Source organism: Natator depressus, chromosome 13 (assembly GCF_965152275.1).
Source record: "Natator depressus isolate rNatDep1 chromosome 13, rNatDep2.hap1, whole genome shotgun sequence".
In the NCBI taxonomy this organism is placed as follows: Eukaryota; Metazoa; Chordata; order Testudines; family Cheloniidae; genus Natator; species Natator depressus.
In genome coordinates this window covers 34041901-34064688 of record NC_134246.1, presented here as the reverse complement: position 1 = coordinate 34064688, position 22788 = coordinate 34041901, and the positions used below count along the sequence as shown (strand labels likewise).

The window sequence follows — 22788 nt, the reverse complement described above, 5'->3', positions numbered from 1 at the left end:
GGGGCAGAATGGGGGGATAATGTGAGGGGCAAAGTTTGGGGGCAGAGTGGGGGGAACCATGGGACGGGGTGGAGCTGGGGGGCAGAGTGGGGGGATAATGTGAGGGGAAAAAGATTTGGGGGCAGAGTGGGGGGGATAATGGAAGAGGGAAGACTGGGAGGACTATAGGCGGGGGCGGAGGTTTGGGGTGGGAGGGGCATTTGGTGCCAGGATGCTCCACACTAGAAGCAGCTCCCCATGGTGTCTCCGTCCTGCAGGCCCTGTTCTCCCTGCTACAGACAAACCCAGGGCCGGCCCCGCCATGGCCCCAAAGTCACCCCGCCCAGCTCTCCTGCCCCTGCTCTGCCTGGCAGCCGCCTGCCTGGCACTCTCGACAGCCGACGCCCAGTATGATAAATTCCTGAAGAGACATCTCGACTTCCCCAAGTCATGGGCTGAGAACGACCAGCTGTACTGCACCACCATGATGGGGAAGCGTAGCATCCGCTGCCAGGGCAAGAACACCTTCGTCCACGCCAGCGAGGCCCAGCTGAGAGCCGTCTGCAGCTCGGGGTTGAGCCACGGGCAAGATGCCCGCGACAGCCTGGGCACCTTCCAGCTGACCGTCTGCACCCGCCTACCCAAGGGCCCGTGCCTCTACCGGGGCACCTCCACCATAGCGCGTATCCGCCTGGTCTGCCACAACGGGTCGCCTGTCCAGTACTTGAGGCGTATCTAGTGCCACCCTGTCCAGGCACTGTACTGTTTTAAGTGTGGATTTCCCAAAAATATTATAAAAATAATCGGCACTCCAGTGACTTATGATTAGAAAACAGGCCAGTAAGGTCATTGGATTCCATGGCATATAGAGCATCTCACCATTGCCATAGCCATGATATCAGAAGCTTTGCTCTTAGGTAAAGTATTTGCAAACATGCATCCCCAAAGGAGCTAGAGCCGTCTTCAACCATATAAGTAGTAATCAAAGCTTGCACCACTGGGTGGAAACAGGAGTTAGAGAGGTCACCCATATCCTCTTGAAAACATTTTCCAAGCAGTAAGTCCTTCAAATTGCAGGGATACAGCCTTATACAATCGACTGTATAAAATCACTTCCTAAAAATCGACTTCTATAAATTCAACCTAATTTCGTAGTGTAGACATACCCTAATTAGAGCAGTTTTACTTTAAACTTTAATGTTTAAATGGAGGGTTATTGCTAGAAAGAGAGAAGGGAGAAAGTCCCACTTTTACAGTTTCATTTTATGGCTTCTCATTAGGATCCTTTTTGATCCCGAATACAGAGCATTTAGACATTCCTTTCAAGTCAGGACTCTCCTTAAACTGCATCCTCCTTCCTTTGTTCTCCAGATAATCTTATCCCTCTACCAGACTGCTGTCCTGGTCATTGATAAGGTCCAAGTGGTTTGTTGCCTTTTCACCCAAGCGGGTTGAACACCTGCCATTCGCAGTGTATTTACAACTTGCCACTATTAATTATTGCACACGACAAACAATGCTTATCGGCCTTCGCAAAACATAGCAGAAAAGAAGAGTCTATACAGATAAAGCCAGACAGAAGTTATATAAGTTATGTTTTAGCATCTGTGTAAACACACTTGAGTGTCATAAAGGTGGTTTTATAGCCAACGAGGTGCTGTCTTCCTCCCAAGTGGCTTACCCTGGGGTGACTGCGTGGTGTGGTAGAAAGCTATCACTTCAAGTGCAAGGAGCCAAACTCCTTGTCAGCACTCAGCTCTAGGGGCCTTTAGGTGCCTAAGCCCCTTTGTGAATCTAGCTCCCGGAGATGGTCCATGGGAGTTGGGCACCTCATTCCCTTAGGTCTCTTGGAATAGCTCAGCCCCTCTGAATAGCAAAAGAAGGCGTAGTTATTCCTCTCTCCTGACCAGGGACGTTGCATTGATGGCACAAGTTGGGAGACTCCCCCTTGGTTCTGTCTAAGGCACGTGGCTGATTTGTGCTAAGCCCTTTTTGACGGGGAGAGCTCCCCGCGCTATGGGCCTGAATGAACAGACAGGGGTAGTGTCTGTTCCAAGGTCTGTTTGTTTCACAATTGACGTTACCTGTTAGGATATAGATATTCAGGCCTGTCTGTAAAGGCCTATTACTTTAAGAATTTAGGTATATGTTTAACATTTAGCTAGTTATAAAGGTATAAAAAAAAGAATGACAATCACTGTCTGCCTGTGTAAGGGCCTTCTCTCACAGTGGCAGTCTGAGGCCCTGTTCTTGAGGCCTTTGGCTAAGCAGCAGAGGCAGCCATGAGCTGGGAGGCAACCGGTCACCTCCTCACATTCCAAACCCGTCACATTGAAATCAGGTGCTATTGGGCTGTTAGGAATACAATCCTGTCCTGATAATGCCTATCGCCTCCAGAGAAAGATGGTTAAAGAAAACTTAGTTTGATAGCATCCTGTCTGGCAAGAAATCACTTCTCAATAGTTGTGGTTGTGAAACCCTCATTTCTGTATGTTTTATCTTTATGGCCCCCACTTTTCTATTGTTAATCTGTCTGGTTCTCTAATTGTTTCTGTCTGCTGTATAATTAATTTTGCTAGGTGTAAGTTAATTAGGGTAGTGGGATATAACTGGTTAGAGAATTATGTTACAATATGTTAGGATTGGTTAGGTACATTTCAGTAAAATGATTGGTTAAGGTATAGCTGAGAATATTACTATATAAATTAGGGGCAAACAGGAAGTAAGCTGAGATTCGAAAACAAGGGGAAAAGAACTTGGATTTAAGCTTCCTGGAAGTTCACCCCAATAAACATTGAATTGTTTGCACCTTCGGACTTCAGGTGTTGTTGCTCTCTGTTCATGCGAGAAGGACCAGGGACGTGAGAGGGTGAAGGACGAAGCCCTCTAACATTACCGGCACTGGTTGCACAACGCTGCCCATTCCGCAGTGTTAGCTGAGCCCGGGAGTCCCTCCCCCCACCCCGGGCTGTATATAACCGGCAGCTACGGGAGGACGGCGTCAGCGACGCTCTGCAGACAGCTCATCTATTATCCAAGGGGACAGGAGCTGAGGAAGCAGGACTTTGGCTAGGAGGAGACCACACCACAGTTAGTTCCTGAGAGGCTCTGAATCTTCATGCTGGAAAGCCCACAGGTGTAGACAGAGGAGATGGCTCAGTTAATCCGATTGCCACGGGGCGACATTCAGCCTCCCATGCTGTGCAAAGCTGGGCTGACCGTCTGACCAGCGCTACTTGGGTCCCTGTGGGACATGTAGGCTGTATCTACATGACAGACCTTACAGTGGCACCGCTGGACAGCTGCAGCTGCGCCACGGTAAGGTCTGTTTTGTAGCCGCTCTGTGCCCATGGGAGAGAGCATCTCCTGCCGACATAGCCATGTCCACACCTGCGCTTTTCTTGGTGAAACTTCTGTCAGCCAGGGGGGTGTTTTTTCACACTGTTAACCAACAAAGTTTTGCCGACAAAAGTGGTAGTGTAACAAAGCCTAAGAATCTTACTGCTGGAGGACTGTGGCTGGGGTCTGCAAAGGGGCCTAAGGGAGTTAGGGGATCTCTTGTGGGATTAGGGCACCTAGTTCTGGAAGGCTCCATTCAAAATCCCAGCTCAGGTCCCCCATCTGACAGACTCATAAACCTCTGGGGATCAGCTATGAGAGAGATGGGAGGACATGCTGGGAGGGGGTTACAAAGAGGTTCTGAGTAGGGGGATCTCTCTGGGGATTAGTTTTGGGGTGGGATCCATTGTCTACCCCAGGGGGAAATTTTGGACATTGCCTTGATGCATCCCTTCCATGTCCATTTTCGCAAGAAGCCCTGTAGAGCTGGGGAGTTCACACCCTGAACCAGCCTTCGTGAATTGCCTCCCACCAGAACAATTTAAACATTTTAAAGCCAGGCCAGAGAATTTCACCCAGTTACCCCAGCACTGAGCCCAATCACTTGTGTCTGGCTAAAGCACCTTCCACAAAGTTGCCTAGTCTGGACTGGAAGCCACCCAGAGATGGAGAAGGTGGCGTTTGCTCCCTTTGATCGTTTGTTGCCACGAGTCCTCATCCTCACAATTAAAAACTGGGGCCTTATTTCTAAGTTCAATTTGTCTGGCTTCAACTTCCAGCCCTTCGTTCTTTTTCTGCCATTCTCTGCTACATTAAACAGACATAGAGTGCCTGGTGTTTCCTCCCCGTGAAGGTCCTTGTATACTCTCATCAACCACAATCTTAAAGTATTTAGACTGCAGGTGTGTAACATTAGGAGATTGCAAAGTGCCCTGATACCATGGGGATGGACGAGACATTAGACAGCTAACGTGATGCTGGAACGAAGAGAGATCACAAGAGTCTTGGATGTCGGATGATTTCAGACATTTAGGCAGCTTTCTCATCAGACAGCAAAAGCGCAGAATGAGACCCAGCGACTGGCAGTTGAACCAGATTCAGACTAGAAATAAAGTGGAAATTATTAAATGAGGGAAATTAACCGTGGGGATCACTGAGCTCGGGACTGGGTGCCCTCCCCATCACTGGGATCTCCAAAGGGACATAGCTGTCTTTCTAAAAGATGTGCTCCAGTTCAAACAGAGCTAGGAACTAGATGCAGAAAATGCCGGATCAGTTTGTCTGGCCTGCGATATGCAGGAGTTCCCACAAGACGATCATCAGGGTCCTGTCCAGCTTAAAATCAACAAAAAGTCATCTAACATAAAATGCTTCACCATAAAACAGACATCAATCAGTTGGAGTCACTCATACGCCTCACCCTCTGATGCCCAAGTGCCCATGTATATAGGGCCCGACCAAACTCACAGCCATGAAAAACGCATCGCAGACCCAGCGGCATATTAAGGCCGACAAATTTGCAGAGGCGGCAAATTTGTAAGAGCAGCCAGAGGCACCAACTTCCCCCGGCAGCGGTGGGAGGTCGCGCCCCCTGGCCCCACCCCAACTCCACCCCTTCCCTGCCTCCATTCCCCGCCCCAACTCCACCCCCCCGCCCCTATTGGTCCCCTTCCCCAAATCCCCGCCCCGGCCCCACCTCCTCCCCTGAGCAGGCCGCGTTCCCCGCTCTTCCCCGTCCCTCCCAGCTGTGCGAAGCTGTTTGGCGCACAAGTGCTGGCAGGGAACAGGAAGAAGCAGGACCTGGAGGCGCACTCAGGGGAGGAGGCGGAGGCGGAGTGGAGGTGAGCTGGGGCGGGGAGCTGCTGGGGTGGGGTGGCAATTATTTCAGGGCCTAGGGGTGGCAAAATCATTAATCCGCCACTGCGCAGACCACGAACACTGGTTATTGTAGTTCACAGAACTGCCACCCTCACTTCTGCCCTGCTGCTGGCAGAGGCGCTGCCTTCAGATACAGGCAGCCGGAGAGTGGGAGCTGCTGACCGGCAGCCGAGCTCGAAAGGCAGCGCCTTCGCCAGCAGCACCGCAGACGCCAATGTGACGATATTTCAAAATGCCTGAAACAGCCTGGCAAGCGCCCCACAGCTCCCTGTGGGTTGGCACCCCCACGGTTACAACACTGCGAAACATCACATTTAAATCTCTGAAACCGCGAAATTTACCATTTTAAAAATCCTATGACCGTGAAATTAACCAAAATGGACCATGAATTTTGTACGGTCCTAATTATTCAGTAAAGCCGACCCCTCCGCACCTATCAGCCTCTGCTGACCCTAGTACGTATTATACAGTATAGCCGCCCCTTCCCCACCCCCGCCCTCTGCTACCCCTAGTGCCCATTATACAGTATAGCCACCCCTTGCCCTCCCCCACCCTCTGCTGCCCCCAGTGCCCATTATACAGTATAGCCGCCCCTTCCCACCCCCACCCTCTGCTGCCCCTAGTGCCCATTATACAGTATAGCCGCCCCTTCCCCACCCCCGCCCTCTGCTACCCGTAGTGCCCATTATACAGTATAGCCGCCCCTTCCCTGCCCCCACCCTCTGCTGCCCCAGTGCCCATTATACAGTATAGCCGCCCCTTCCCTGCCCCCACCCTCTGCTGCCCCCTAGTGCCCATTATACAGTATAGCCGCCCCTTCCCCACCCCCGCCCTCTGCTACCCCTAGTGCCCATTATACAGTATAGCCGCCCCTTCCCACCCCCACCCTCTGCTACCCCTAGTGCCCATTATACAGTATAGCCGCCCCTTCCCTGCCCCCACCCTCTGCTGCCCCAGTGCCCATTATACAGTATAGCCGCCCCTTCCCCACCCCCACCCTCTGCTACCCCTAGTGCCCATTATACAGTATAGCCGCCCCTACCCCACCCCCACCCTCTGCTACCCCTAGTGCCCATTATACAGTATAGCCGCCCCTTCCCCACCCCCGCCCTCTGCTGCCCCTAGTGCCCATTATACAGTACAGCCGCCCCTTCCCCTCCCGCACCCTCTGCTACCCCTAGTGCCCATTATACAGTATAGCCGCCCCTTCCCGCCCCCACTCCTGCTACTCCTTGTCCTGCTGGCCACCAGATGGGGCCAGCTCAGTGAAGGGACCAGCTACTTTGATTTTGTGGACTGGCACCAGGACAACCCCAAGATCTTTGCCTTCGACAATCGGCACTCCTGCGACATAACGATGAAGCGACGAGGCTTGACCTGCCGTTCCTGCGACCCCACCAACACCTTTATCCACGCCCCTCCCAGCCAGCTCCAGGACATCTGCAGCCAACGGGGACCCACGTCTCCGCAAACCTGTACGACAGCAAGGCGTCCTTCAACATCACATGCCGGGTACTGTACGGCTCTGTACTGGAGGACTGTAAATACAGGGCTGCAATTGGCAACACCAAGATCCACGTGGCCTGCCTCTGGTGGCTGCCCGTACACTTAGAGCTGATGTACCTGCCGTGAGCAGGGAGCAGGGGATCCCCCTTCTGCCCCCCACCCCCTTTCACTCCTGGGCAGCCCTCTGCCACTGGGGGCTCCCTGTCCCCGCACCTGCTCCTCCTGGGCAGCGCCCACCATGAGTCTCCACAGGGACATTCAGTGCCTCCCCTTATCCCACAGGCCAGCAGCTTGAGGCCTGAGGGGGGATTTCCCACACTATGTGCCCAGTTCCCATCCACATGAGTGAAAATCCGGGCACCCAGCCCCCCCACCCCATCTGGCACTGAGACCCTCAGGCTGAGCCCAGCGCCCATCTCGCTGGATGCCCATTATACAGTACAGCTGCCCCCTCCCACCCTGCATCCATGGGGTATTGGGGGCAGGGTGCGGGGAGGAGATTGTCCCAGGTGGGGCCCTAGAAGCTCTCACTGAGTTTTGTTTCCTTGCTGTTTCGTGCAATAAAACACTTTCCTGCCAATGCAGAACGAGTCGGTGTGTTTGGGGGGCTGGGGCAGAGTCACTGCATGTGGAGATCTCAAACCCTTGGGCTATTTTGGGAACGTGGCTAAGTTTTTAAAGGGATCAGGAAGGGGCTTAGAGAAATGTCCCATTGCTATGCCGTGACCATGATCAAACCCCAGGTCAAGGGGCCTGGCTTCCCCAGGGGATTGGGGATTGCAGTCTGAGGCCTTGCCTTTTTATGGGATGCCAGCTCCAGTCCAGATACAGGTGGGGGCAATTCACTGGCTGAACAGGGTGGGGATGCAGTACAGGGCCGTTCCCCAGAAGGAAGCAGCAGGTCCCATGGGCTGCAGGCCCCAGCGTGGCCCCAGGTAGGGCTGGTACTGACCGCTGGGGAATGGGGAACAGGAAATGTTTATTTCCAGAGCACTAGAGGCAAAGCTGGCCCAGCTTGGCAGGGTCTGGCTGGGTCTGGGTGTGTGTCAGGGAGCAAAGAGTTTTCATCTGTGGTTTGCCAGTGAATAGCTCATTTGCTTGCAGCCACAGTTTCCATGGAGCTGGAAGGGCCCCCATGCCTCATGGCCACCTATGAGGCTCTGTCCCAGAGGGGTTTGCAGCACGGAAACAGAGCTGGCCTCTCCTACCAGTGGCCCCTTCACCCACTGCTCTGCAGCTCCCACGAACAGCAGGGCACATACAGCCACCATCAGCACCGCAGTGCCCCTTTGTAGCACTCGGCCTCCAACCCAGGCCCCTCTAAGCCCTTTACACAGACCAAGCCAGGATCTTCACCCCGATTCCACAGGTGTGGGAAACTGAGGCAGAGATGGGGCTGTGGCTCAGTCAGGGCCAGGCAGCGTTCAGTCAGTGGCACTGCCCAGTGTGCTCCCTGCAGCCCATTGGAGGTGAAAATATTCTCAGGGGTGACCTTTGTCCCCTTGTGGATCCATTGCACAGAGCCCTGCTGTTGTAAGCCAGGAGCTGTGAATTCAATTTTCACTGGGCTCTAGATGAGTGTTTTCAAGAATATTTTCCCCCTGGTTCATTTCCTCAGCAGTATGTGGGTGGCTCAGGCCTTAAGAGACGCTGTTGTCACCAAATGGCATTTTTCACATGACTGGAAAGAGAAAAACGTCCCCTGCAAAGCCATATGTTTCATTCTAGCCAGGCCAGTGCTGAAGGCTCATTTATCGGGCACTAGCTAAGGAATTACGACTTCTTGGTTCCATTCTTGGTTCTCCCGTGGGACGTCGGGTCTGTCGCGTCTCTGTTCTGTGCCGCATTTTCAGTGCTGGTCCCTGTGACATACCCAGCGTACAGTCCAGACCGATGAGTAGCTGGATCACCCCTGCCTTCTGGCCCTTTACACTGCTTTGCTGCTGCAGCCTCCAGCCTGGACTGCTCACAAACGGCCTCCAGCATGCAAGTCACTCCCAGCTGTGTCTGTGTGCATGCTGCAGCCAGACAGCCACGCCTGGGCTCCTACCAGCCTCAGTTGTGCTGCAGGGTGACCCCAGGACAGCCCCAGTCCCAGACCTACCCCCAGCCCTCTCCTGCACTATACAAGTTTATGTAAAGTCTGTTATTGCTTTCATAGAAATAATAGGCACGTAACCTGCCACTCCAAATTGGAGTTTCCCAGACACTTTGATGTAAACACTCTGGAGTAGATCAAACGATGAAACAAGTTTATTAAGTCAAAGAGAGAGATTTGGTGTCAGTCCAAGCAATGAGGCATACAAGACAGAAATGTTTTCAGGAAAATAAAAGTTAAAACACAACTGGAGCCTAACTTAACAAACTAGATCCAGTTTAAGAAAGTTTCTCACCATGTGCTTCCACCCGTTTTAGTGACCAAACGACTCAGGGTATGGCCGTTCTCCAGCTGAACGAAGGCTTCCATTGTCTCTTCTGGTGTCGTGAATGCGATGGTCAGGGAGACAGGAGTGGGGCCCATTAGGATGTTTGTCCCTCCTTTTTATAGTGCACATTTGAAGTCTATCTAAATAATGGAGGACATCTTAGAATAGTTTACCATGTAACAGAAAGCAGTTTTTAAATATAATTATAGCTCCATTAACATCCAGCCCATTTTCGATTCTATCCCGTTCGCTTCATCGGGATTTGACAGAAACTTAAAATGTGCCTCAAATAGGTCCTAACATTCCACATCACAGTTCTTTAAAAACATTATTCATTCTTAAAGACAGCTGTGACATTGGAATAGCCGTTACTGTCGCTTCTCCATCACGGTCTTTGGAGCGGAGGCTCTCGTCTTTCCCAGGGCTTGAATGGCTGAAGTTGCGCCACTGCATTGTTTTAAGGGTAGATTCCCCAAGGACGATAAATAGCCCACACTCCAGTGACTTACTGATTAGAAAACAGGCCAGTAAGGTCATTGGACTCCATGGCACATAGAGCATCCCACCATTGCCATGATATCAGAAGCTTTTCACTTAGGTAAAGTATTTGCAAACACGCATCTCCAAAGAAGCTAGAGCCATCTTCAGGCATATAAGTAGCAACCAAAGCTTGCACCATTGAACAGAAACAAGTTAGACAGAAACAACGAGGAGTCCAGTGGCACCTTAAAGTCTAACAGATTTATTTGGGCATAAGTCAGACAGAAATCACCCATACGCTCTGCAAAACATTTTCCAAGCATCAGTGTCTTTCTTCAAATTGCAGGGATTCAGCCTTTGAGAGTGCTTATTTAAGAAGGTTTTACTTTCAATAAGACATTGGTAGGGGTTTAAATGGAGGTTTATTGCTATAAAGAGAGAAGGGAGAAATCCCCACTATTACGGCTTTTGATAAGGATCTTCAGTGTCAGCCTCCTAGAACAGAAGTTGTCATAGAATATCAGGGTTGGAAGGGACCTCAGGAAGTCATCTAGTGCAACCCCCTGCTCAAAGCAGGGCCAATCCCCAATTTCTGCCCCAGATCCCTAAATGGCCCCCTCAAGGGTTTTCTGGCCAGAGATGTGCTGTTTTTCCTCACACGCAGCCTAACCCTGGGTGACTGTGTGGTGTGTTAGAAAGCTATTACTTCAAGTGCTGACAGGCTATGGGGCTCTGAGGGGGAGCATTTGATCTGGGTCTTCAGCACCGTCAATCTGCAGAGAACCTGCCTGGAGTAAGTTGGGTGAATTGTGCCTTAGGGAGCAGCCTGTTTGATCTCTCTCTGTTTTTGGATTCTTGGGGGTTAAGGTTCAGGCTTATAAGAAATAAAGTTGGTTCTTTCTAGCAAGAGTATTGTATGTTTTTATCTACATTTTCTCTGTGTGTGCCATGAATGTAACAGGCAGAAAGTAAAATCCTCCTTGAATTTCTTTAATTCACATGAGCAAGTAAAAATATAGGCATGTCAGTTATTACACTCTCCAGACATCCTGGAAAAAAATAATTATGAGTATCTCTTTAGTTCTGTGAAGGCGCAGGCAAGTTTGTAATGAGGTAACATTTTTAAAAAAATTGATAACCCTTTTTATTTCAGTACTGAGATATACCCACTTCCTTCTGCTCGATATTCCTGCTGGGGTTTGGTTCGGAGGGAAATCTTCTGCTCTGGCTGCAATAAAAGGTTTTACTGATGTTTCAAACTGGCATCGAGTGTGTTTGGAGTGGGGATGGGGCTAGGACGCGCAGGGCTGGACAAACACGGAACAAAAAGACACCGTCTGGTTTGTGTCTCTCTGCAGAGCCGGGTGCTATTTCCTCTTTGGCCGCTGAGTTTGATCTCTCTGCTGTTCTCGTTCCCCTCCTGGTGTGGCTGGGGCAGGAGCATCCTGCTCTGAGCTCTTTGGGAAAAGGGAAGATGCCACTAGCTTGGTTGTCCCAGGGCAGCGTCTTGTGATGGGAGAGTCAGGACTCCTGACCAGCACCTCCCACAACGGGGGCCCTGATCTCATTTTCAGCCCCTAGGTGTTACCAGAGCACCTGTCAGGGTTCCTTTCCCACTCTGAACTCTGGGGTACAGATGTGGGGACCCACATGAAAGACCCCCTAAGCTTATTCTTACCAGCTTAGGTTAAAACTTCCCCAAGGCACAGATTCCGTTCTTGCCTTGGGATTGCTGCCACCACCAAGTGATTTAACAGACAATCAGGGAAAGGACCACTTGGAGTCCTATTCCCCCAAAATATTCCCCCAAGCCTACACCCCCTTTCCTGGGGAAGGCTTCAGCATATACTCTCGCCAATTGGTTACAAAGGGACTATAGACCCAAACCCCTGGGTCTTAGAACAATGGGAAAATCAGTCAGGTTCTTAAAAAGAAGGATTTTATTTAAAGAGAAAAAGGTAAAAGAATCACCTCTGTAAACTTAGGTTGGTAGTTAACCTTACAGAGTAGCAGGAAATTCAAAGAGCACAGAGGAACCCTGTCATAAATATAAAGGGAAGGGTAAACCCCTTTAAAAATCCCTCCTGGCCAGGGGAAATCTCTTCTCACCTGTAAAGGGTTAAGAAGCTAAAGGTAACCTCGCTGGCACCTGACCAAAATGACCAATGAGGAGACAAGATACTTTCAAAAGCTGGGAGGAGGGAGAGAAACAAAGGGTCTGTGTGTCTGTCTATATTCTGTCTTTGCTGGTGATAGATCAGGAATGGAGTCTTAGAACTTTTAGTAAGTAATCTAGCTAGGTACGTGTTAGATTATGATTTCTTTAAATGGCTGAGAAAAGAATTGTGCTGAATAGAATAACTATTTCTGTCTGTGTATCTTTTTTGTAACTTAAGGTTTTGCCTAGAGGGATTCTCTATGTTTTGAATCTAATTACCCTGTAAGGTATCTACCATCCTGATTTTACAGGGGGGATTTCTTTATTTCTATTTACTTCTATTTTTATTAAAAGTCTTCTTGTAAGAAAACTGAATACTTTTTCATTGTTCTCAGATCCAAGGGTTTGGGTCTGTGGTCACCTATGCAAATTGGTGAGGCTTTTTATCCAACATTTCCCAGAAAAGGGGGGGTGCAAGTGTTGGGAGGATTGTTCATTGTTCTTAAGACCCAAGGGTCTGGGTCTGTATTCACCTAGGCAAATTGGTGAGGCTTTTTACCAAACCTTGTCCAGGAAGTGGGGTGCAAGGTTTTGGGAAGTATTTTGGGGGGAAAGACGTGTCCAAACAGCTCTTCCCCAGTAACCAGTATTAGTTTGGTGGTGGTAGCGGCCAATCCAAGGACAAAGGGTGGAATATTTTGTACCTTGGGGAAGTTTTGACCTAAGCTGGTAAAGATAAGCTTAGGAGGGTTTTCATGCAGGTCCCCACATCTGTACCCTAGAGTTCAGAGAGTGTGGCAGGAACCTCGACAAACCCCCTCTACCCTTAGTTTCAAAGTTACAACAAAACAGGGATAAACCTCCCTCTAGCAAAGGGAAAATTCACAAGTTGAGAAAACAAAGATAAACTAATATGCCTTGCCTGGCTGTTACTTACAAGTTTGAAACATGAGAGACTTGTTCAGAAAGATTTGGAGAACATGGATTGATGTCTAGTCACTCTTAGTCCCAAGAACGAACGGCCACACAAACAAAGACCCCAAAACAAAGCCTCCCCCCGCCCCGCCACCAGATTTGAAAGTATCTTTTGTCCCCATTGGTTCCTTTGGTCAGGTGCCAACCAGGTTATTTGAGCTTCTTAACCCCTTACAGTTTAGGAGGAATTTTAGGATACCCCTATGGTTATGACAGCACCCATAACCAATTCCTAGGAGATTAACAGGGTATCACAGGTGGCTCTGTGTCCGAGGGGGAAGAGATTTCATTGCTGTGCTGTAGTCCCAGCGTCATGACTGGGTCCCACGTGCTCAGTGGTGGACAAACACAGGGCCAGGGACAATCCCAGTAGCAGAGACCCTAGAGTATAACAGCCACCAGCAGAGAAAGGGTTGGGGACAAAACATGGAGGCCAGTGACCCTGGTGATGGTTGTTACTGCCTCTTCGGGAACCGTCACTTTGCTGTGGTGAAGGGGCTTGCGTGTTCCAATGATCCCCAGAGCTAGGTTGTCAGGAGCTTAATGCTCCTGGTAGGTGACCCAAGGCAAACAGGTCTGAGGGGAGGTCCCAGGCAAAGGACAGTCCAAATCCCCTCCCCCCCGCCAGCCCCCACAAGTCCTCAACAATGGATCAGGTGGATGAGGTTCTTTGGATCTCAATGGCTTGTGAAAGCAGAGGAAGGCTGCTGCAAGGTGGAGATCTCCAGTCATCTCAGACTTTCCATGCCACTGGGCCCCAGACCTCCAGCTTGTTATGATCATGTGGTCACTGTTGGCGCATTAGCTTCCCCATGTTAAAATTTGCACTCTCAGCAAATTTGCAGATGATACTAAACTGGGAGGAGTGGTAGATACGCTGGAGGGGAGGGATAGGATACAGAAGGACCTAGACAAATTGGAGGATTGGGCCAAAAGAAATCTGATGAGGTTCAATAAGGATAAGTGCAGGGTCCTGCACTTAGGATGGAAGAATCCAATGCACCGCTACAGACTAGGGACCGAATGGCTAGGCAGCAGTTCTGCGGAAAAGGACCTAGGGGTGACAGTGGACGAGAAGCTGGATATGAGTCAACAGTGTGCCCTTGTTGCCAAGAAGGCTAATGGCATTTTGGGATGTATAAGTAGGGGCATAGCGAGCAGATCGAGGGATGTGATCGTTCCCCTCTATTCGACACTGGTGAGGCCTCATCTGGAGTACTGTGTCCAGTTTTGGGCCCCACACTACAAGAAGGATGTGGATAAATTGGAGAGAGTCCAGCGAAGGGCAACAAAAATGATTAGGGGTCTAGAGCACATGACTTATGAAGAGAGGCTGAGGGAGCTGGGATTGTTTAGTCTGCAGAAGAGAAGAATGAGGGGGGATTTGATAGCTGCTTTCAACTACCTGAAAGGGGGTTCCAAAGAGGATGGCTCTAGACTGTTCTCAATGGTAGCAGATGACAGAACGAGGAGTAATGGTCTCAAGTTGCAATGGGGGAGGTTTAGATTGGATATTAGGAAAAACTTTTTCACTAAGAGGGTGGTGAAACACTGGAATGCGTTACCTAGGGAGGTGGTAGAATCTCCTTCCTTAGAGGTTTTTAAGGTCAGGCTTGACAAAGCCCTGGCTGGGATGATTTAACTGGGAATTGGTCCTGCTTCGAGCAGGGGGTTGGACTAGATGACCTTCTGGGGTCCCTTCCAACCCTGATATTCTATGATTCTATGATTCTATGATTCTGTAAGTCTCGCGCAGGCTTCTACCACGGGAAGTAACATCTTCCAACCTTCCAAGATCTGCGGCGATGCACTAGTGGTGATGGGGACAGGATTAGTGAAACTGGCAGCCATGAATCTGTACGTAGGCAGTGGTGGTTAGTGATCGTCTGCCACCTAGACAGAGACAGGGGTGCAATTTGTCAACTCCTACCGCGACTGAGCAGTCCTTTTTAGGATCCACTCTGGTCACCTCGCACGAGGAGAGGGCTAGAAAAGGTGCTCTAGACCTAGGTTGTCTCACCCACTCCTGGCTGGATTACTGCGTCCAGTGGAATCACTCTACCATGAAAACTATAAAAAGACTTTTGCCACCCGGAATGTTCACAGCTGAGGGATAATAAAGATTATGTATGACTGAAAGAAGGCACTGGTATCACCCAACACGACAGCAGGTGGCGCCACACCTCCAAACTGAGTTACCTAAGTGCTTTTCCTAAGCTACTCAAAGACAGACAGACAATTTCCCAGGTTCGCACCCCCACTGGAGTATAAATCCAAAATTATACCATCTTACACTGCATCGGGAGCTGTATAATGTAAGCTCTTTAATATGTTTCCTTTCCCTTCAATGCGGGAAAGATATGCACACCTAGCTTGTGTTAACCAAGCTGAGATTTTTTCCCCCAGACACTTCATTTAAGTCACACTAGTGTAGATAAAGCAAAAAACAAGTTTATTAACTGTAAAATTGAGATTTTAAGTGATTACAAGTGATAGCAAACAGATCAAAGCAGATTACCTAGTAAATAAACAAAACCCCAAACTAAGCCTAAAATATAAGATAGGATTTGAATCAATAATCTCTCACCCTGACTGATGATACAAGCAGGCTTGCAGATTTTCAAGGCACAAGCTGCACTTGCTTTGCAGCTTGGGCTCCCCACCCCCTATTCCAAGTCCTTTTCCTTAGGAGCTTCTCTCAGGTGTTGAGTTGTGGGGAAGAACAACGGATGATGTCACTCCCTGCCTTATATAGCTTTAGCATATGGAACCCTTTGTTCCAAAACCAGTTCCAGGCACAGTTTGTGGAAAAATACAGATACTCAAAATGGAGTCCAGAGTCATGTGGTCTGGTCACCTGCCCTTGCAGACTCATAGCAGCCATGATTTACAAGCCAGCCACAGGAAGGCTTAAGCTATTTCACAGCCCATTGTCTTTGTTGAGGAGCCATTAGCACTCTCTGGCCTCTTCATTGTTGTCCCTGAAAGGCTGGCTGTGGGAGTTTTCTAGAGTAAGCCCATTTGAAATACACAGATCCATAGTCAATATTCATAACTTCAGATACAAAAATGATACGTGCATACAAATAGGATAATCATCTTCAGCAAATCATAACTTTTCCAATGACATGAAATGAATTGGAGCTGGGCGATGGTGAGTAGAGGGATGGGGCAGCCCCCACTTATACACCTCCAACACCCAAAAAGATTTAGGAACCAGTGTTCCAGGTTGGCCGTGTGACTCTGGCCCCCCCAATGGCCTCAGAGTCAATGTCTCTTGGGTTAATAGGGAGTTGCTCTGAATCAAACAGTTAAGTCCCATCTCACTGCCCTGAGATGAGAGGAGCTGTGGGGAGAGAGTGGAGTGGCAGGGAGGGGTTTGGGCCCAGGAGGTTCCATGGAGGGGACAGATCCCCACCCCACCCTGTTGGGGACACTGGGGCATGGCCACTAGGTAACTCAAGGGGATGGAAGACCATGAGTGTCGGTGAAGCCCCCTCGCACTAGGCCCAAGTGTCCTAGCCCCCCCCGCCCCCACCTGGAGGCACTCACAGCAGCTCTGCGTACTAGGCCCAAGTGTCCTTGGCCCCCCACGCCTGGAGGCACTCACAGCAGTTATGCTGAGGATCTGCAACAATATGTTGCAGAGTCAGACTGCCTGAAACTAAACAAGGCCAAACAGGGGAAATACATAAAAAAAATGCTAAATAAAGCAGCTTTATATATAGTTTAACAAATAATAGAAAAAACAAGAAAACTAGCTGGTAACTGAATTGGCTGGCTATATGGATACTTAGGGCAGCTTGCTATTAAATACGTATCCTAAAAAAAGAATGTATAAAAGCCTGTGTAACTTCCTGCTCTGTGTGCAGGATTTGAGATTCTATTCTCTCTGTACCTTTTTGAAGCTTCAAATAAACTTTTCTGCTTCTCCACCCCGTTGTGATTATTGGGTGAAGCACACCGGGTAGCGAACCAAACCCTGCTGTTGTTTTGCCTCTCGGCACTGGGTGCCGGCAACAGCTTTTGGCGTCCCTGGGTGGGCGACAAGGCTGCTATTTAGCCTTGCCCGGACCCCTCCTGGAGGTCGAGGATTGCGGCGAGAACCGACGCCCAGCGCGCACCGGTGAGTTCATTGGGGGCCTCGGAGGAGACGCGATTTGATCGATCCCGGAGGGCACAACAGTGCAACGCACTCATATAGTGGAGAAGCAGCTGTGGACGACGGTGAGGAACCGGTCCCTTGGACATAGGGGAGGATCAGCTGCAGACGACGGTGAGGAACCGGTCCCTTGGCTAAGGTAGGAACCTTTTGAAATCCGGATTGTATGCTCTGTTGGAACCTGGGGACGCCCAGAGTTACCCTGTAGGTATGGGACAGGACAGAACTCGGGGGTTAGGGCACGGTGTACGCCCCTAGAGTGCATTCTAGCAAACTGGAAGGTATTTGGTGCGGATCCGATGACTAAGAGCCAGTTAAAACGATTCTGTACAGTTGACTGGGCTCAATATCAACTAGAGGACCAGGAGCGGTGGCCACCAGGAGGGTCAATTAATTACAACACGATCCTCCAATTAGTTTTGTTTTGTCAGTAAATGAGTAAATGGAATAAACATCTGTATGCACAAGCGTTTATGGCTTTAAGAGATAGAACAGAGCTGTAATTCTGCAGAGCTGTAATTTGACTCCGACTGGTTCGGTAGCAGCTAATGTTAGTCCCCAGACCCCCACCCCCACGGTAATGGCAGAGCTGGTGTCCCCTTCGGCCCCCACACCCCCACCTTATAAGGGTAGGATGCCTCGGGTTACAGAGATTGTCCCCTCGGTGGGACTCTATCCTTTGATTACCGAGACTGTTGTGGCTTGCCCAGGGGCAGAGGGACGTCAGGCTACCACTATGCAAGTTTACACCCATGTGCCATTCAATCCAATAAACTTAGCAGCTTTTAAAACACAGGCTGGGGAATTCTCCACGAACCCAAGCCAGTTTATTTCAGTCTTTGAGGAGTGCCTCAATAGTCACAAGCCGGATTGGGACAACTGTAATATCCTCCTGAGAACTCTGTTGTCTGAGGTAGAGGGATCAGGTTACAGCTAAGGCAAGGGGAGCATCAGCTTTCAAGCGAAAGAAAAAAAAAAAAAGGAAGCTATCTGTCAAGTTCCTACCCCAAGTAATTGTAAGTGGCTCAGGGCATTTCTGGGTATGGCAGGCTTTTGCAGGATATGGATCCCAGAGTTTGGACTGTGGGCTAAACCCCTGTACGACTGTGTAAAAGGAGCAGATCATGACCCCTTCTATTGGACCCCAGAGGCTGACAGGGCATTTAAAATCCAGAAAAGAAAATTGATGGAGGCCCCGGCTCTGGGCCTGCCGGATCTCTCTAAGCCGTTTCAGTTGTATGTACATGAATGAAAGGGGGTGGCTCACACAGTTGTTAGAGGCATAAAGACGTCCCGTGGCTTATTTTTCTAAGCAATTGGATCAGGTTGCAAAGGGTTGGCCGGCATGTTTACGGGCGGTCGCAGCTACTGCCCTAGTGCTTGAGGAAGCCGAGAAGCTAACATTGGGAGGGGTTATGCAAATCTATACTCCCCTTATAGTCCGAGCCTTACTGGATGCAAAGGGAGGGCTTTGGCTCACCCAGGCTCGGATTGCTCGGTACCAGGCTAAGCTGTTAGAGAACTCTGAAGTCACCTTACAGCCTTGCCCCTCCCTTAACCCAGCCACCCTCTTGCCAGAAACAGAGGAACAGAAACATGACTGTTTAGAGATCATAGATGCCCAGTACTCCAGCCGTCCAGATTTAAAGGATGTACCCCTCCCAAATGCAGATTATGAGTGGTACACTGATGGTAGCAGTACTGTAATAGATGGGCAAAGGAGGGCGGGTTATGCTGTTGTGACCCTCCATGACACTGTGGAAGCTGAAGGTTTGCCTGCTGGGACCTCTGCCCAGCTTGCCGAACTAATAGCCCTGACCCGTGCACTTGAACTGTCAAAAGGAAAGCGGGTCAACATTTTTACTGATTCAAAGTATGCTTTTGGTGTGCTACATGCTCATGCTGGCCTATGGAAGCAGAGGGGAATGCTGACAGCCCAAGGCTCCCCAGTCAAGTACGGGCCCCAAATCCTCTGGCTCCTAGAAGCCGTACGACTTCCCTCGGAAGTGGCGGTGGTACACTGTAAAGCCCATGAGAGGAAACATCAAGATGTGGCCAGAATTAATGCTAGGGCAGATAGAGAGGCTAAGCATGCTGCCACCCTGCCATCCCCTCAGACTGAGAACGCCCATAGGCATGCCCTTATCCCATCAGTAGGGGAGCTTCCAACCCCTCAGTACTCTGGGGAGGAGAGACAGCTAACTGACAAACTCGGTCTCCGGGAAAAGGAGGGATGGCTCCATTCCCCGGAAGGGAAGGTCCTCCTACCAAAGGGCCTGATCCGGCCGGTGCTGCAGAAACTACATCAAACCACTCATGCTGGCAGGGAAGCACTTATCCAGCTAGTGGGAAAATACTTTATCACTTCCGGACTCCGACCCCTGGCTGCCCAGGTACAAGCGGACGGCTTAGTCTGCCAAAAGAATAACCCCCGACCGGGACATCCTGTGCCACCAGCTGCCCTAGAACCCACTCTGGGCCCCGGACAAGTGTGGGAAATAGACTTTACTAAGTTTCCCCGGACCCAAGGGTTCAAATATCTCCTTGTCATAGTGGATCGGTTCAGCGGATGGCCAGAAGCCTTCCCATGCCGTAACTGCACTGCCAGAACAGTGGCCTTCAAGTTTGTTAAGGAGATCATTCCTCGCTTTGGACTCCCCCTGTGGATGGAATCTGACAACGGGACACATTTCACGTCAAAAATCATTCAAAGCATCTCGCATGCTTTACAGATCCCCTGGAAACTCCATACGCCCTGGAGACTGCAAGCCAGTGGTGTAATGGAGCGTACCAATCAGACCCTTAAATGGCATCTCTCAAAAGTGTGCCAAGAAGCCTCACTGCGATGGCCTAATGCTTTGCCCCTCGTCCTACTTCGTAGCTGCGTTCTCCCTAAGGGTAGATTAGGGCTTAGTCCCTTTAAAATTATGTTTGGAACGGCATGGCCTATGAATGGCACCCCGGTTCTGTCAGGGGAATGGGAGCTAGGTAATGGTTTTTTGTCACAGTATATGTGTTCCCTGTCTGCTGTTCTCTTGTCTCTTCACAGGTATACCAAGGATTCCCAGCCTCTCCCCTTGGACTCTCCCGTCCACTTCTTACAGCCCGGTGACTCTGTGCTTGTTCGTACCTGGAAAGACGAGCCTCTCCAGGAAAAGTGGAAAGGACCCTATACCGTCCTGCTGGTCTCCCATACAGAGGCAAAGATCGAGGGACACAAGAACTGGATCCATCACTCTCGTTTGAAGGCAGTACCCGCCCCCTCGTCAGCAGAACAGTGGACCGTCCAACCTGCTGACTCCTCATCTAGTGATGATCTCGGGCTAAAGCTACTGTTTAAAAGACACAAATAGCGGGCACCTTAACGCTAAAATGGGCCCACCCAGGTACTGGAGACCCTGGGTTGGAAAAACTCTGGTAATAATTAATTGGGTAATATTGTTATTCTCTGTATTGGTATTTCCAAACTGTGCATGTCGGGAGCATAACTCCTTTGTTTCGCTTGCGTACCATGTTGCTACTTTGACAAACCAGACTGATTGCTGGGTATGTGCTCCAACTCCACGGTCCCCCAAAACGGGAATGCCCCTTGACATGCTGCCCTTGATCCTAGCAGAATTAGCCGCCACCAAAGAGCAGGAAAGAACGGACTCGCCGTTCTGAAATAAGACCTCTTTACAGCAAGCCACCTATCAGAACCAGGAGTATTCAGTTGCAGTACTCACTGAGGGAGTATTATGTTTTACCTGAAACCAATCTGATTACTACGCACATCCTGTGGAAGAAAGCTCGTGTGTTATTACACAGTGGGCTAATGGGTATTAAATAAAGACCAAAAGGGGAGGACAGCAGTGTGGGTGTAATGCTTCCTCCCCTTTTAGAAAAACTCTTACAAATAATCTTACCACAAAAAAAAAAAGGTTTGGAAATATAACTTGCCATCCAGTTAATATCTCCAGTGTAGCAAGCCAATGGTGGGTTTGTAGTGGTCCCTATGGCAAGTGTAATTTGAACGGCACAATTAGAAACACCCCCACTTGTACCCAGACAGAAGGATGGGATGCCCCCTTAGGGGCATATGAACTGTTTGGAAAAACAGCCAAAGCAGCCTTAAATATCCCAGGAATCCCTTTAAAAAACAGTCCTTACTGGGCCCTACAGGGTCACTATTTTGTATGTGGCCGAAAGGCTTACAAGGTGCTGCCAGCCAACTGGACAGGTAGCTGTTATATAGCTCATGGAGTTCCTCATCTGTCAATAACTGCCACCCTGCCCCCCCCCAAAAAATTAGAAATGCCCGAGACACCTCCGTTAAGTCACAAAAAAAGACCCTGCGGCAACTGACTACGGCATTAAAGGGCAATATAAAGAATTCCCTCACAACCGAGAAGCTTGTAGGGTGCTCTGTACTGGAAATAGCGCCACTGTTTTCTGGGCCAGCCATGGCATGCATAGGCCGCTATACTGTAAGGCTGCAAATGGTACTTAAGAAAATTGCCTTTGAGTTAGAGGACTCGGTTAGTAATTTAAAGTCAGCAGTGAAAATATTAAATAAAAAGGTACAGCAGCTCAGGACGTTTTCCCTCCAAAACAGGCTGGCTTTGGACTATCTCTTGGCATCCCAAGGAGGGGTTTGTGCCCTCGTTGGGCCCCAATGTTATATATATATAAATAATAGCAGTTATAAAATCTATAAAAAGGTGGTACAGGCTGAGGCCCATGCCCGAGCACAGGTTGCCTATAGTGCCCCAGAGAGCGATTGGTTGCAAACCTTGTTTTCAGGCTGGGCTTTGTCATCTTGGCTTGGTGGTTTATTTAGCCTGTTATTAAAATTTCTCTTTCCTGTATTGCTTGTATTAATGGTATTATGCTGTGCAGTATCATGTGTCAGGGCCCTTTTGCAAAAGTTAATAAGTCATTCTCTTCAGGGCTATCACAAAGTGCTTATGCAAAATCCTATTATAAAAAAATAAGTAGCCCAAGTAAAAAAACTCAGAGCCAAAGCTGTTAAGTGTTCTCAAAGGAGGGAGTTGTTGGGGACACTGGGGCATGGCCACTAGGTAACTCGAGGGGATGGAAGACCACGAGTGTCGATGAAGCCCCCTCGCACTAGGCCCAAGTGTCCTTGCCCCCCCCCCGCCCCGCCTGCAGACACTCACAGCAGCTCTGTGTACTAGGCCCAAGTGTCCTTGGCCCCCCAGCCTGGAGGCACTCACAGCAGTTATGCTAAGGATCTGCAACAATATGTTGCAGAGTCAGACTGCCTGAAACTAAACAAGGCCAAACAGGGCGAATATAAAAAAAAAAAATGCTAAATAAAGCAGCTTTATGTATAGTTTAACAAATAATACAAAAAACAAAAAAACTAGCTGGTAACTAAATTGGCTGGCTATGTAGATACCTAGGGCAGCTTGCTATTAAATAAATATGCTAAAAAATATATGTATAAAAGCCTGTGTAACTTCCTGCTCTGTGTGCAGGATTTGAGATTCTATTCTCCCTGTACCTCTTTATAGCTTCAAATAAACTTTTCTGCTTCTCCACCCCATTGTAATTATTGGGTAAAGCACACCGGGTAGCGAACCAAACCCTGCTGTTGTTTTGCCTCTCGGCACTGGGTGCTGGCAACAACCCTGTCTCCATCCATCTCCCCCCTCTCCCCACTGCAGGTAGATCCAGTGACAGATATAGCCATGGCTTCGAGGGGACCCCACCCCGTGCTCCTGCTGCCCCTCATCCTCCTGGCCGCCAGCCTGGCCCAGCTCAGAGAAGGCACCAGCTACTCGCAGTTCTTGAACCAACACATTGAATTCCCCAAGAGCAGTGCCTCCAGTGACCAGTCCCCAAGAGCAGTGCCTCCAGTGACCAGAACTCCTGCGAACTCA

General features: G+C 49.6%; 1 protein-coding gene and 1 long non-coding RNA gene across 2 annotated transcripts in view; one reads left to right on the top strand and one right to left on the bottom strand.

Moving 5' to 3' along the window:
* Positions 1-301: 301 nt before the first annotated feature.
* On the top strand, positions 302-718 carry LOC141997346 (ribonuclease-like). The gene has a single exon (XM_074969666.1). It carries the CDS (start codon positions 302-304, stop codon positions 716-718), a length of 417 nt encoding a protein of 138 aa, XP_074825767.1.
* Positions 719-9118: 8400 nt separating this feature from the next.
* The window catches only part of LOC141997065 (uncharacterized), a 33702-nt gene continuing 20032 nt past the window's right edge, over positions 9119-22788 (bottom strand). The window contains exon 3 of the long non-coding RNA XR_012641685.1: positions 9119-9268. This is a non-coding gene — a long non-coding RNA (uncharacterized LOC141997065). The remainder of the gene's footprint in view (positions 9269-22788) is intronic.

Bases quoted from the DNA above. Each gene is read 5' to 3' on its own strand.
- LOC141997346 (XM_074969666.1), top strand. From the start codon at position 302: ATGGCCCCAAAGTCACCCCGCCCAGCTCTCCTGCCCCTGCTCTGCCTG.